We start from the raw sequence: 15686 nt of genomic DNA, 5'->3' as shown, positions 1-15686 counted from the left end.
CAGCCAATGTCAGCCAGCAGACAGGAGGGTGAGAACATCAGGCTGGAAGTTTGAGCGTGCACGTCCTCCTCTGCCAGGACACTCTCTAATGGGAGCAAGAATGGGAGGGAGAGGGGGTGGCAGACCGCAATACGGTCTCTGTAGCACTCAGAGTTCCACCTGGCAGGGACTCAACATCCTTCCACAGAACTGGCCTAGCCAGACCCCCAAGCGCCACTCCCTGGCTTTGCCTCCCACCCCGGGGATCCCTGATGGCAGGATGGCCACCTCCTTTCCCAGCAGGAGCCTGCCCCTGACACTTGGGCTCTTGAGCATCCCCTTCTTTCAGCCCGCTCCCCTGTGGGCCTCGGGGTGGGGAGTTCCGCATGAGGGATGTCACTTCAGCTTCCGGAGACTGGGGAAACCACTAAAGCCCTCAGGAGCTCAGCCTTCTTATTCATAAAATGGATTACCACCACCTCCTCTGTCTATTTCTGAGCACTGAAGGTCAATGTGTGCTGGGAGTTCCCCCCGGGGGAGGGCAGAGAGTGGGAAGGTTTGTGCCAAAATAGGTGTCCAGCAGGCAGGAATTGTTAACTGCCTTTCCTGCCCCCTGCCTCTGGCCTTGCACCCTTCACTGTCTACAGCCCAGCCCCTTCACTAGAATGTCTATAGAAGGAGTGCAGCTGATCTCACCAAGAGGAATTAAAGTGGATAAAAAGGGGGGGAAAAAAAAAGCTAACTCACCTGGGTGCCAGTAGCATGAAAATGCACCACCTTTACATCGTGTGGTTTGGGGCTCAGAGAGTAGGCCACTCTGGAAGGTTAAAGACATCCGATAAGTGAGTCCAGGCACACAAGTTCCTAGGGGTCAGTGGCTCCCTGATAATACGATTGTTGCCAGATGGGCCCCGTTCGGACATTTAGTGTGTAGAAATGGGCTTTTCCCAGATGGACCCTGCTAGGCAGAGAGCAGGACTTGTTTTGTGTCTGTGAAAGCCCAAAACTCTGAAAACGAGGCTGGAATTGTGCTGCTTGGTACAGTGCTGCCAGCATCATGGTGAGGGCCAAGTTTCAACAAGCCTTTGCCTTTGGGTAGCCACTGAGATGGGGTCAGTTCTAGGTATGAAAGACTATATAAGAGAGACAATTTATGGCATTTTCTGGGCCAGGCACTATGCAAGCCCTTTTATGCATCCCTAAATCTTGAGGTACTGTTATTCTCCTCATTTTACAGGTAGAGAAACAGAGGCTTAAGATGACCACCTGGCTAGCAAGTAGCAGAGGGTTGAACTGGGCTCTGTCTGCTTCCAGAACCTGTCCCCTGTATCTTAGAGGCAGGGCCAGGGGATGAACGGTTTATATCCCGAGATTATGGGGGACAGGAAGAGGGTGACTCTGGAGTCCCTGTTGAAATGAGGGAGGTATATGGTGCTGTGTTGGAGGTTCTCATTCCCTCTCCCCCAGCCAGGCCAGACCTATAGACCAGAGGGGGTCCTAACTGTCCCATTTTGTCTGGGATTTTCCCAGTCTGACCCCCAGAAGTCCCATGTCCCAGTCTGCCTGGAATGGCTGGTTACTGTACCTGGGGTCTTAGTCATCCTCTGTACCAGTTGCAGAGAAGGCTGAGTGGCCTGATGGAACCCTGTCAGGACACAGCCTGGGAGCCTTTGCAATTACATTAGCTTCTGGCAGCGCTAGAGGGAGACTGGCCTTCCCCTCCCCTCCCGCTTCCTGTGGCTCCTGAGATATAGTGATTCAGCAGCAAACTAGAAGGAGGTTAGACTGTGACCTACCCGAGTGGAATCACCCGTGGGGTGGGGGCTGTTGGCATCGGCTCAGGGCAAGAATTGGAGCAAGGAGGGGAAGTGTGGGAGGGGATCTTGAGTTGTTAGGGAGCTGAACCCCGGCAGAGCGTTCTGTAGTCCTGCCCAGGCCAGGACTGACTGTAGGACAGCTGGAGGGGGCATGCCCTGCCTTCCCCCACCATGCCCTGATATGTGAGGGACAGGGGAGTCCCAGCCACTGGATCCTTAAGCCGCTTCTCAGCATATTCAGCAGCTGAAAATACCAAATGGCTTTGCTCAAGGTGCCCAACCAGAAACCTGCTGGAGGTTCCCTATCAGGGCCCTGCCCCCTTGGACCAGGGGCAATCCTGTGAAGGATTCCTGTGTTGGCCACTCCCACCATTCAGTGGGGGCCATCCCCACTGCTGGGGAGCCTCCACTCCATTGACCTTGCGTTTCTCAAGGGGGAGCCCCCAGGGCCTGGCATTCCCCTCCCTTCCTTGTACCCATGGCTCCAGGGGAGGATTTGAGCACCATAGCAAGACCTAAATTCTCAGTGCCCAATCCCAGCCTCGACCCCACTCATCGTGTGACCTTGAACAAGTTGCCGGCTTCTGTAGCTTTGCCCTCCTTGCCTGTCACCCATGGAAGCCATACCTCCTACAGGGGGAGGTCCAGGTGGGAAGGGCTGATACTTTGGTTAAAGGACAGGCAGGCCGGGGATCTGTCTGGAAGCTTCTTTGGCACCGCAAGCAGAAATATTTCTTAGCAGTGGCTGGGGTCCTGATGGAGATGATGATACAGGGACTGCAGTGCCCCCTGGGACCACTCCTGACTACCTGCCAGGGTTGTCCTGAAGGGGTGGAGTTCTCAGCCAACACTTGGGATGCAAATGGTGTGGTTGGTTGGGGTGGAGCTCCACGTCAGAATTTGTAACCAGCTCTCTGGATGATCCTATTGAATAACCAAGCTGAGTATTCCTGACCTGGGCATGGCACAGAGGAGGCACCTGGGAATTATGTCCCTCTCCCACTCCCAAGCCTCAGTGTGCTCCCCTGTCACCAGATAATGACCTGCTTGCCTCCCCTCTTGGTGCTGTTGATGAGCTCAAAGAGAATCCTGGGCAGCTGGCAGCTGCAGAAACAAGAGAGGAAGGAGGTGGCTAGCACTGAGGAAGCCGTCCTGACTGGACCACTGGTAGCCACTGGATGGTCCGTGGGCCATTGTGGTCTCAGGCCCAGAGGGCCTCTCCTGCAGGAGCCGCAGCAACATAGTGGAGCAGGGAGGGACAGCTCCTTTTCCAGGCCTCCCGCCCTCTGCAGAAAAGCCTGAGAAATGAATTCTTCCTTGGGAGTGGCAAGTCTGCCGGGCAGGACTTGGCCACCATATAATGCTCTCCTCTCCTTCACTGCGAAGTCTCCCCACAGTTGAGCTTCAAGCAGCCCAGCTAGGTACTCTGGGACACAGCCTCTCCTGGTCTTCCCTTCTGTCCTAGGGAGATGAGAGTGCCTGGACTGCCAGCCAGGTTGGGGGTGAGGGGATGGTGCAAATGGGAACTCCCCACCTTCCTAACTCCTTTTGGAGGCAACAGGTTCAGCAGATCCTCATCCACCTGATCCACCCTGCAGTTTCCATTCTTGCAGGTGGGTCATGCCACTGCTCTTTCCCAAGTTGGATGGCCTTGGGCAGTGGGTGACCCTCTGTTTTTCATCTGTAAAATGGGCGTGATGGGACCTTAGTGTGGATGTGAGGGTTGGAAGAAGCATGGAATACTAAGGGAGTTCTCCAACTAAGATGGGCAGGTAGGGGGAAGGTATCAGAAATGCAATTTCCTGAGCCTCAGCCCTGCTTTCTGATTCACTGGGGTCTGAGCCCAAACTTAAGAAAACTTAGGAGCCTAGGAGAGTCAGAACCCCTAACCCTTTGATGTGCAAGCAAATCACTTTGGTGCTTAACAAACTCCCCCAAAGCTCAGGCTACCCCCACCCCCACCCCCCCATAGACCTCTGGAATCAGTCTCTGGGAGTCTCCATGAGGTTGACTCCCTTTCTTGTGAACCTGCTGTTCCTTTCTCCACAAAATCATCTCTTTCTGGCTGGCAGACCTAGCTGGCTAGTTCACTTAGACCGGAGTCCAGCAATTGGCATTTTCTTTGATCCCCCAGGGAAAACAAAGGCATTTCCTCTCGTCTCCAGATAGATCCCCAGCCAGCCCCTCGTGAGCACTCAAGGAACCTTCAGCGTTTCAGAGGCCTGGGACGCTCCCCTGAGGATTGGTGGAAGGGAGCGGTGGTGGGAGGGGCCAAAGGCCGGACCCAGGGCAGGGTTGGGGAAAACAGCCTGATCCTGAGTCTGGAATTAATCCTTGTTGGAGGGCCAGCCGAGGCTCCGGCCCGGGGTAGTTCAGCGCAGGTTAACGGGGGCTGGGAGGTGTTGAGTTATTGCCATTGACGAGATTCGAACCCAATACTCAGAAGCTCAACCTCCATTCCTACTATTCGTAGCCTCGCAGTTACCCTTGCACTGTGCGGTGCCCTCGCTCACGGCTGCTGAATCCCGAGAGTCCCAGGCTTTGACCTTAAAGGGTGAAACACCAATCTGTCCAATATTCAGCCTATATATCCACACCTACACCAGGCCCGGGGCATGTCATGGGAGGAGTCAAGCCACAATATGACCTCAGGGAGCCTCGGGTCTAGGGCAGGGGCAGACTTTAATCCAAGGGTCACGCAAATCTGTAGTTATGCAGAGGAGCGGAGGAGGTGGGGAGGATGTCGGGGCTAAGACACGCTAAGGAGGTGACATTTCAGTCGTGAGTCGAAGTCTAAGTGGGCTGGAGCAAGCGGTGCAAAGAATTGGGAGACGAAGCGCTGCAGGGGAGGGGAGTGGGCGCCCGGGGCCTCAGTTTCCCTCTTTAGGAAGGGTGTGAGAAGCTGCCGCGCCCACCCCCAGCCGCCTGAGGCCCCGGGAGGTGCCGGCTGAGCGCCCCCGGGTCGGGCGGGCGGGGCTGGGGGTGCAGGGCGGGGGCGGGGTGCGGGCGGGCGGGGCCGGGCTGGCGGGGACCCGCGGGCGAGCGCGGCGCGCAGGGCGTGCGGCTGCGGAGCGCGCGGCTGGCGGGCCGCTGGGATCACATGAGCGGCGGCGCCGGGCCCGACCGACCGCCCGGCCCGGGGGTCCCCGCAGCCGCAGCCGCAGCCGCAGCCGCAGCCGCAGCCGCGCAGCCCCGCGCCCCTGCCCGGCCCTAACCATGTCTATCTGTTGTTGCTTCTTTTTCAGAGACTATGGCGGTTCCAAGAGGAAATCAGGTAAGGGAGCCTCCGGGCGTCCTCCCCTCCAGCCCCCGCCGCGGCCTCGCGCTCGCGCCCCGGGGTCCTGCAGAGGACTTCCCGGGGCTTGTCCTTGCGGGCCGCCCTGGGTCCCTGGTCGGCGTCCCCTCCAGGGCCCCTGTCCCCAGCCCGTGGCCCCGAAGCGCCCTGGAACTCACACTTTCTCCTTCTCCCACCGAGCCCCTGGGGCTGTGCCCGGGCTCTCCTCCCCGTGGGAGTGCGGGGGGCGCGTGGGAGGGGGTGGGGGTGTGTCGTGAAGGGCTCCCGCGACGCTGGCAGCGGCCCTCCCCCCCTCCGCGGGCTGCGGTGCCTCTGGCCCGGCACTGCTGTGACTTCTCCTGGGGTCCTTGCGGGGTTGCGGCGGTGATGACCGGGGTGACAGACGCAGGGTTCTCCCCGTGCGAAGGTGAGATCCTGGACAGAAAGGGGGGTCCTGCTTGGGCGGCTGTGAGTTTTGAACGCGTGCAGTGCAAGCCTTTTCCCTTTCCCCCAGCTCTGAGCCAACGCAAACCTTTTTTCCCTTTCCCCCAGCTCCGAGCGTTTTCTCCTTGCTGCGGGGGTGGGGGCTCTACGTGGTGGCAGCAGAGACCGGGATGGGAGGGAGCCGACCGGGCCCTGGCATTGGCCTGACAGGTGCCAGGGGCCACCGGGAGTTTGCGAAGGGAGTGGGGACAGGGAGAGAGGCGGGACAAGTCCTGGGACGCTGTGTGCTGGGCGCTGTGGGCCAGGGTCAGAGAAGGATTCTCTCTGGGTGGGGAAGGCGGGGTTCTGCACGTGCCTGGGTGTGGGTGACGCATAGTTCATTGGGGGAGGGTGGTCCCTAGGAGTTAGGGCTGTGTGTCTGGTGGCAGCAGACTTGAGCGATCTGTGTTGGCATATGTGTTGCTCATATTTGTGGGGGTGGTGAGTTATGGGGATGGGCAGCCATCTGGGGGTTCTAGCCCTCTGGGATGTGGGAACATGTATACACACGTGGCTCACGTTATTGGCTCCCGTGAAGAGACATCTGTTGAAGTGCCTTGACCTGTGGATCAACAGAGGAGTGTGTGTGCCCGTGTATGATGGAAAGAATTTGAATTGGGATAGGTGTAATAGTATGTAGTGTGTTTCTGACTATGGGTTGGCATGTTTTGTGTGTGCAAGTGCTTGCTTATATGACAATTGGGACCAGGAAAGTTGCATCCTGGCTTACATATTGGGGGACATGTGTGCATGTGGGGTTGTGCATGTACACGCGTGGGTCTTCGTAGTTGTGTGCCGTGAGGGTATGTTTACTCGTCAGGGTGCATAGGTGTTGAGTGTGTGTGCCAGTGTGTCGGGGTGTATCTAGTTAGAGTCTGTTCGTGTGTGTTCGTGTACACGTTTGGGAGGTGTCTAGTGTGAGAGAAGATGTGTGTGTGCATGTGCCTGTCAGCTGAGCAGGGGGTATCTCAGGTATGCCCACCCACCAGTGCAGAAGGGTATTTTCTGTGTGAACAGGAGGGTGAGGCTACATTGTGAACCTGAGGAAGTGCATATGGCCCCAGATGTCATTTGCAGCCAGAGCTCCAGAAGGGAGAACTGGGAAAGAGGGGCATACTTGGGGTTGCTTCTGTCACAGCCCCCAGCCCCAAGAACCTTGCCCGGGCCTCAGAGGTATAGTGTAGCAGCTGAGCCTAGGTTCAGATTCTGCTCTATGTGACCTTAGGCAAGTTTCTAAACTCTGCCTCAGTTTCCTTATTTTCTTTAAAACACAAATGACAATCATATCTACCTCACATGTAGCAGTTTATGTGGAATAGTCTCTAGGGTGCAGTAACTACTGTGGAAGCTTAAGTTTGTCATCAGTACTTTCTGAAGCCCTGGGACCTTGGGCGAGTCCCTCCTCTACTCTGGGCCTCAGTTTTACCTCTAAAAAGTCAAGGGCTGGACCAGATAACCTCTCAGGTCTGCCGAACCCACATCTCTGAGGTCAGGTTCTTTGTTACTTCCTAGATAAGACAGGGCCCCACCCAGGCTGCTTCACCCAGGGAAAGCCTCCCTGTGTTCTCTGCCTTCCACTCTCAGGCCAGGAAAAGGATGGATCAAGAAATTTAATTTACATTGGCTTGCTTATGATAATGGCCACTTAGTGTCATGGTTAGAAGTGCAAGCTCCGGAGCCAGACAGCGGAATATTGAGCCTTGCTTTTCTCCTCTGAGGCCCTGGGCAGATTTCTTACCCTCTCTGTGCCTGTTTGCTCTTTTGTAAAATAGGGACAATATTCATACCCACCTTGTCGTGGTTAATTTTAACATGTGTCAACAGTGGTCCATGGTGTTTAGATATTGGTGAAGCATTATTCTGAATGTTTCTTGTTAAGGTATTTTGTGGATGAGATGAACATCTAAATCACTGGACTTTGAGTAAAGCAGATTACCCTCCATAATATGGGTTGGCCTCATCCAATCAGTAGAAGACCTTAATAGAATAAAGGCTGACCTCCACCCCAGAAGAAGGAATTCTGCTACCACACTCCCTTTGGACTTGAACTGCAACTCTTTCTCGAGTCTCCAGCCTAACCATCCTACCCACCAGATTTGGGCTCACCAAGCTCTCATGATCACGTGGGCCAATTCCTTAAAATAAATCTCTTTATATATATGCACATCCTGTTCTGTTTTTCTGAAGAACACTGACTAATACACACCTCATGGTTATAATGAAGACTGTACAAACTAATATATGTAAGCATGATTAGAATACTTCTTGCAATCTAGAAAGCTCTCCCAAAGTGCTAGCTCCTATTCTTTAATGAGCATCCCCTGTGGGCTCACGTATGTTTCACGAGAAAACGTCACGTATGTTTTCTCATTTGCTGCCCTGAGACCCATTGCATGTGGGCAGTGGAATTCCCGTTTTACCGATGAGACACTGAGGCTCTGAGAGGGTAGCTGCCCCCAGTCTGGCAAAGTCAAGAAGCACATACATGCATGAATGAAACTGCAGGTCAGGACAGAGGGCTCACTCACTGTAGCCTCAAATCAGAGGACATGAGTTGGAAAAAGGAACAGTTTTTCTGGTTGGGGGCAGAGAACAAGCAACTTTGGTGATTAATGGTCAGCACTTGTGCAAGGTGGGGGCAGCAGGACTGAGCATGGCTTCTTTGGAGACCAGACACTTCAGCTGACCTGTATTGAGCAACGGCTGTAGGCTGGGTACTGTGTCAGATGTTGTGGTTACAGGGATGAGTTTTTCTACCCTCAAGGAGTTTGCAGTCCTCTTAGATGAACTGTATGTATAAGAATTTCTTGTTAAAGGAAACAAGGAAATGACATGGTTACCTGAGGAAGAGTAATCCAGGCCAAAGGCACAGCTGGTGCAAAGGCCCTGGGGTGGGAGCATGCCGGCCCACTCAAGGCATGGCAGGGAGGTTTGTGGCTGGGATGAAAAATAGTGAAGGGCAAAGTGGTAGGACATGAGTCAGAGAGGTAGCTGGAGGTGGGGGAAGCAGCACAGACCATGTAGGGCTTTGCAGACCCTTCCAAGGGTCTTGACTTTCACTATGAGTAAGAGGAAGAGCCATTAAGGGGTTCTAAGGGGGGTGAGGGGCATGATCTGACTTGGATCTCAGGAGGAGTCTTCTGACTGGTGAGTGGAAATGGACCAGGAGAGGAGATAGGTGAGAGGCCATGAGAATTCCAGCAGCAACAGAGGGTGAGCCGCTGTCAGTGTGGCTGGATTTCGATGATTGCATGTGGGCCATGAGGGTTCCTGGTGGTGCTGGGGGGCAGCAGTCAGCCCCGCTTGCCAATCATGTGACCTTGGGCAGACCCCTCCAGCTAAGCTCGGCTGCCTCACTATTCTGTTGTATTGGTCAGGGTTCAACTAGAGAAACAGAACCAGGGGAGCTCCATGTCAAGAGATTTCTTGCGGGCAGCCCGGGTGGCTCAGTGGCTTAGCGCCGCCTTCAGCCCAGGGCCTGATCCTAGAGACCCAGGATCGAGTCCCACGTCGGGCTCCCTGCATGGAGCCTCTGCCTCTGCCTCTCTCTCTCTCTGTGTCTCTCATGAATAAATAAATAAAATCTTTAAAAAAAAGAGAGAGAGAGAGATTTCTTGTAAGGAATTAGCTTACGCAATGGTTGGGGTTGGCTTTGCAAGTCCAAGATCCAAGGGCAGGCCAGCATCATGGTCTACAGGTGAAATTTCCTCCTCAGTGAAGCCTTGGCTCTACCCTCAAGGCCTTTCAGGTCGTTGGCTCAGCACTGCTCCCCTCCCCAAAGTATCTAGGATAATCTTCCTCAAAAATAATTATGGACTTTGTCACATCTGCAAAAAACCTTCCCCAGAAACACCTAGAGTAGTGAGTGGTGAGGTAGCTGGGAACTCTAGCCTAGTCAGGTTGGCACATAAAACTGGCCGTCACACCTATAAAATGAAGTTGTCAGAGCAGCCACCTGCAGCAAAGTGCAGAAGGTTCCAGGAGGTGATGCAGTGAGGGGGCTTTGCGCCTGGTGGTAGGGAGGGCCTGTCGCTAGTAGCTGTGCTTGGCTTCCTTGGTGAGCTGAGAAGAGGCTGGAGCAGGCTCCCCAGAGCAGAAGGTTCTCCTCACACCTAAAAATTTCAAGACCCAATGCCACTTTCTCGCTTCTGGAGGCTGCATTTCTCCACAGCCTGGCTGTGGAGTTCCAAGCTTCGCCACCAGGTGGGGGCAGGCGGCCGCGGATCCCGGAGTTTCGTCTCGGTCCTGGATTGTTGCCAGGCAGGGGGCCTGACGCGCCTTCCCTTCCAGCAGTCCTGTTGTGAGGACCTGCCGCCTGTTTAAATGCAAATGAGGTTACTCAAGAGTGTTGCAAGTTCTTTTGGGCAAGTGTTGATGTTCCTCCTGAAATCCTGTTTACTTTATCCTTTTCCTTGGAAAATTGGTGAGTTCAGGCCGGCTTCCATTTCACTGATCATAAAATTTGCATTACTGGATGAGTTAATGGGGTGGGTGTCATTCTGGTGAGCGCGGAAGCATGGTGCTTGAAGATAAGAGCTTAGGTTTTGGGGTTAGATGGGCAGGCTTGAACCCCAGCTCTGCCAGGTGTTTGCTCTGTGACTGGCAGGTTGCTTAACCTCTGACCCTCACGGAAAATGGGGGTAAGTATAGTGTCTGTGTCATTAAATGTAAGGACCAAAGTAGCAGAGGTCCTGGCACATAGCGAGCTCCCAATGACAGCAGCTACCACTGTTACTGGTTTGAGTGTTGATAGATCCTGGAAAGAGGAGAGAAGTTGGTCTTACCTTTGATCCGTGAGTTAAATGACCCACTTGAAGCATTTATTTTCATTTTCAGAGCCCTAAGCCTGGCCTCGGAGGAGATAGAAGCTAGACCTAACCACTTCTGAGTAGTCTGTTAAGAACCCGGATCTGGAGCCAGAGTGCTTTGTTTCAGATCCCAGTCCTGCCAGTTGTGTGGTGTTAGGCAAGTCCTTAACTTCCCTGTGCCTCAGTTTCCTCGTCTGTGAAATGGGAATGTTGATACGACTTCATCAGGTTGTTTGAGGCTTGAATATCAGTTACTGCCTATGAAGTGTTAACTCCAGCACTATGCCTGGTACAGTAAATGCTCACTACGGATTAGGCCATTTTTATTATGAATAGGAGGCAGTGCCATAGGGATCCAGCTCTGAAACAGGAGGGACCTCTAGCTTTGCTGTTTGCCCCCTCCAAAAAGTGAGCCCTCTCAATCAGATAGGAGAAGGTGGGGTGTGTGCTGTCTCATAATCGCTGGTAAACCTTATAGCAACCAGGGCGGACGGATAGTCTTGTCTGCATTTTATAGACCAAGGTAGGTTAAGGAACTTGGCCCAGGTTACCTAGCCAGGTACACACAGGATTTGCATCTGGCCCTTCTGTTAGCAATAATCATGCCTCGGATAGACCTCATTGGCTAGAATACCGCCATTGCACAAGGCTGAATCTGGACCTTCTGATCCAGACTCTTCGCTGACATCTGTTCCATCCTGAGCCAAGGCCCAAGGGATCCACAGGTGGCCAGGACTTGGGTTCTGAAGGCCCCTGGGAGGAGGATCCATAGACAGGGTTGGGGGCTACCCCAAGAGAATATCACTGAAGTGTCTAGAAGGAACTGACTGGTCATCAGGGATTCTTAAATGGGGGAAAGGTTTCTTTACAAGGTGTGGCAATTATCCTCTTTGTTTATCTTTGTATGAATTTGGTTTTTAGTAAAGTAGATTTGCTTTAAAGTCCAAAAGTACAGGCTACTAGGAAGTGTGTCTGCCCCCCTCCCATAGAGGCGGCACCTAAAGGAGGAGCTCTGCCTGTCTCAGGTGGGAGTGGGCAAAACTAGCCTCCTGCTGGCCACACCGCCCTGGACCCTGGAGCGAGGGCCAATGTGATGCAGAGAAAGTGGGTCTGTAAGGCCTCTGGGGCTGTCCTCCCCCAAGATGAAGTCCCCACCCCACCGTAGGGCAAAGAGCAGAGTGAGCCGGTCCCTGTCCGGGCCCCAGGCCTGACCTGCTCACTGGCCACCGAAGGAAGGGGACAGACACAGCAGGCAGCAGCAGCCTTCACTCCCCTCCAGAGCACAGCTTGCCTTGCGCCTCTCATTTCTCTTAAGAGATTGCTGGTCCCTGGCCCTGTGGAGCTCAGGGTTCAACTGAGAGACCAGGATATTGTCAGGGACTCGTTAATGAATGCAAGACAGGATAGGTTGTGATCCACAGGCTTTGGGAGTCAACCAGAAGGGAGCAGGGCTAGGCAAGATGGGGGAGGCCCGGGCTGAGCAGAGGGGTGGGCAGCTGCCTCCAGCGGGAGGGCCAGGCACCAGCAAGGACTCAGGGGCTGGAAGCAGGGTGAAGAATTTGAGATAAGGAGAGTTGTCCAACCCCTATTAGGAGTGGAGAAAGGGCTGGGGGAGGGAGGGGATGACGGGACTGGAGTCTCAAAACGAAGCTTTGGAGACTCCCATCAAGCAAGACTTTTCAAAGCAATTTCCAAAGCTTTCTTGCCTGCCCGAGCCACCCATCCTCAGGCGAGAAAGGCCCAGGCTGCTTGGCGAACATGGCCAAGATATTCCTGGCACCCTCCAACAGCCTGTTCCAAAAGTGGACGCGTCCCCTGAAGGCATCGCCTTCTGGCACATCTCACCCGGGCTGGTGTTTTTAAACAATTCTTATTTTTGTGGCTCCGGGTCCTCAGCCTGATGTCACCCCTGGAGTTCAAAGCCAACTAATTGGAAATGAAAGGAGTCTGATTGACCTGGCAGCTCCACAGCCAGCCCACGTGGCGGTGATGGGATGGAGAAAGTGAACATGCTGCTCACGTGTATGCATGTGCCACCACTCCCCCAGCCAGAGGCAGCGTGGCTGCACTGCTCTGGTGGCCTGGACACAAGGCACAGCTAAGCAGGCACGCAGAGGGCTCCTGGCATCATGTGCCTCACCCCCAAGTAGTCTTGATTCCCTTGGCCCTGCTTGCTTAGCTTTGCTCTGCCCCTTGCTCCTGTTCCCCAGCTTCTGCTACCAGGAAAGCAGAAGGATGGCCCTGAAGGGAACAGCAAGTATAGAGGCTGGAGACGTGCGTGCTTCAGAGTCCTCACAGCCTGCTCGCTGAAGGACAGGCTCCCGGGCCCTGCCCAGACCTTGCCAAATCAGCATCTCTGGGGGTGGTGCCCAGAATGTGCAGTGTTGTTGGGCTCTCCAGGGATTCTGAGATGAAGCCAGGGATGAATCTGAGGTGGGTCATCCTTGTGGGTTGATGGTGTGGTGCAGTGAGGCTGCCCAAGGACTGGCGCCCTCATGATGCACCATGACTGGTGAGGCTGGCCTTGCAGGTACACTCAGCTGTCTCTCCAGTAAGGGGAGGGGGGTGGGCCACCAGGGGAAAGGGGGAGCCATCGGAGGACAGAGAACACTGGCTGGCCCAGTAGTCAGGGCTTGGAGAATGGCCGAGGGGCCTCCCCCACCACTGGCCTCCCTCCGGCCTCATCAGGAGGCAGTGATGAGACTCCGTCTGCCTTTTCTTTCCATGAGGTTGTCTTCTTAGGGGTAGGAAACACCCACATTGTGGTCCAGCAAAGAAATGCTTCCCACCGCAGCCCTCAGCCAGAAAATAATGTGTTCCTCACTTCGGCTTTTTGGTTTATAGGCATGTGACAAAAGAGGCAGCATTTCCAGTAATGATGAAGCCAGTGGAAAAACAAAGATTGGGGGAAATGTGCATTACTTATTATTTTAGCACCTTTTTCTGATCTAGAGTTACTTTGTTTAGAAACAGAAATGTGGCATGTGTAACTTAGTTGGCTCATGGCATTTTTATAATTGGTCAGTACTGAAATGTGAAGGCGGAGAAAAATTTTCCAAAGTTTCAGTAAAAATTAGACGTTGGCAGGGGAAAAAAAAAGTTTTTCCCCGACTCTCTCTGCTTTGCCCCCTGGATCTTGCCATTGCCACGCATGACCCAGGCAGCTGGTATGAAGATGTCTTTGTTAATGTGAGAACAGGAGTCTTATATGAAGGGAACTGAGCCATGTCAAAGTCCCATCACCTCCCTGTGCTCAGAAGGAAGAGCAGTCACCTCTTAGTGATCCTTCCCCCTGGTGCTGCTTCTGGCTAATGGGTGCAGTGTTGTAGGAAACCCCTCCGGCACGGGTGGGGGGCTTGCTTTCCCCTCGTGTTGGATCGGAGTCAGGGTTGGGTGCATCACTGTACCTCGCAGAGGGGTGAGGTCTTTATAAAGCTGTGATGACAGATGGTGACAAGAGGCCAAAGTAAGACTGTCTTTGTACATTGGCAGTGGTCCCCTGGGGAAACCTAGGAAATCTGCAGATTTAACACCCCTTGAGGCAGATCTCTCAGGATAGGACAAATTCCTCTGGTCTGTCAGCCCCCTGCCGTGCACCGTCCCTCCCTGGAGCCTAGTGGTGCCAAGAGCCCTCGCTTGCATTTGATCACGGGATTGTGATGATTAGGGCTCTTTCTTCAACTTCATTGATGATATTGGTTGCTCTCTCTGCTCTAAATGCACAGCTTAATCGACTGGCAGCTCTCCCCCAGGCAGACAGGTGGAGGGGGTGCCTTACAGGCCAAATTTATAGGAAGCGGTTTCTGAATGGATGCCAGTACTGGACTTCCTTGCTGGGATGAGCTGGTTCGTGCCAGACCTGTAGCTGACCTCACTGGCTCTGCCTTCTAGATTTCTCTAGTGAACATGCACACACCGCCTCTGCCTGGCCCTGCAGTAGAAGCTGTGAGGTACCAAGATGGATAGCATGAGGTCCCTGTCCTCAAGATTGTCAGTTGGGTGGAGGAGGTAGGAAAGCAAACAGCAGTAATGATACAACATCCAAGTGCTGTGGCGGAGGTGGGGCTGAGTGAGAGGGAGCCTGCCCGTGGGAGGCACACAGCCCTCCCTGGGGGTGCCGAGCAAGGCTTTCCACCCAGGCTCACTGAGGTTTTTAAATGAGTCAGCCTGGAGAAGAGGGAGAGCGGCCATACAGAGGACATCTGGCCAGTCTCAGCATTAGCGGTGCCACGTCTTCTAAACTGGGCCGAGGCTCATCCTCCATATCTCCACCGTATCTCCTGGGGGGCACTATTTCAGAGATGCTGTTGCAAATGGCCACTTGTTCGCTAAAGTTGTTAAAACTTAAAAAGCTCTAATTATAAAATTAATACGTGTGCCTGAGCTAGAGAGAACTTGCCTCATGGGCCACCTCTGACCCTTTTGTTATCGTGGAGAGGACTCTGGCTTCCAGCTGTCTCTTGGGGGACACATGTCCTTGCCTGTGAAAGGAGCATGGATATGGATTCTATGCAATTCCAGGGTCATGCCCATCCTAGCCAGGTGTTCGGCACCTAGACATGCTCATTAAATATCTAATAGACTGATCGCCACTGGGGAAAGGCTCTCCAGCCAGGGAGTTTCCCCAGTGGTTGATGAGTGACTGTGATTGACAGGACAGAGAAAAAGCAGCCCTTTCTTATCCTAGGTGAAGACCAGGGGAACCCATTTTCTCACACTTACATAATGAGCCAGGACAGAGCACTCTGGGTACCGGTCTCAGTCTCCTTCCATTGGTCTCCTTCCTGGCTTCTCCGGGGGAGAGAAGCTCAGCATTAGCCAGAGATCCTCAGCTCTGGTGCCAAAGGGTTAACTCTGTGCTCCCCGGAGAACTCACACACTCCTGACCCTCCGCTGTCCTCCAGGCCCTCTCAGTTGTGCCTTCTGGGAATAGCTCGGTCACGTGTGAACCAGATGTGGGGATTTCCCAAGCAGTGATGTGTGCGCAGGCACACAGACACACACACACACACACACACACACACACACACACACATGTGTATGCGCGCGCGCGCATACACACACTCACACTGCTCCGTTTACGTGGCATCTGAGAGCTCAGGGGATTGGTCCAGACCCACGCAGAGCAAGAGAGGGATGGGGGTGAGGAGAGGCCCAGGCGTTGCTGGCACACACCATGGGGGGATACTCCAAGCCCTGCTGAGCCCTGCTCCCAGCAGACATAGATAAGCCGGTTGTTCTTGCTCAGATTCCCATTTCCTGCAACATCCATCTTGCCATAGACCATATTGGTTATGGATGAATTTTTTTTAAAATCTCTTTGAC

The 15686-nt window shown here is 54.0% G+C and overlaps 1 protein-coding gene and 1 pseudogene across 4 annotated transcripts in view; one reads left to right on the top strand and one right to left on the bottom strand.

The window, feature by feature from the left end:
- SH3PXD2A (SH3 and PX domains 2A) overlaps nucleotides 1-15686 on the top strand; it is a 236149-nt gene that overhangs the window by 149340 nt on the left and 71123 nt on the right. For all 4 annotated transcript variants that reach the window (XM_055345889.1, XM_055345892.1, XM_055345890.1 and 1 more), the window contains one exon: nucleotides 5042-5070. In XM_055345889.1, the coding sequence (XP_055201864.1) occupies nucleotides 5042-5070 (29 nt within the window). The remainder of the gene's footprint in view (nucleotides 1-5041; nucleotides 5071-15686) is intronic.
- Nucleotides 10947-11012, bottom strand: LOC129494003 (U4 spliceosomal RNA; annotated as a pseudogene).

The sequence above is a fragment of the Nyctereutes procyonoides genome, unplaced genomic scaffold (genome assembly GCF_905146905.1).
Source record: "Nyctereutes procyonoides isolate TBG_1078 unplaced genomic scaffold, NYPRO_anot_genome, whole genome shotgun sequence".
Classification (NCBI taxonomy): domain Eukaryota; kingdom Metazoa; phylum Chordata; class Mammalia; order Carnivora; family Canidae; genus Nyctereutes; species Nyctereutes procyonoides.
This window is presented reverse-complemented; position numbering and strand designations above follow the sequence as displayed.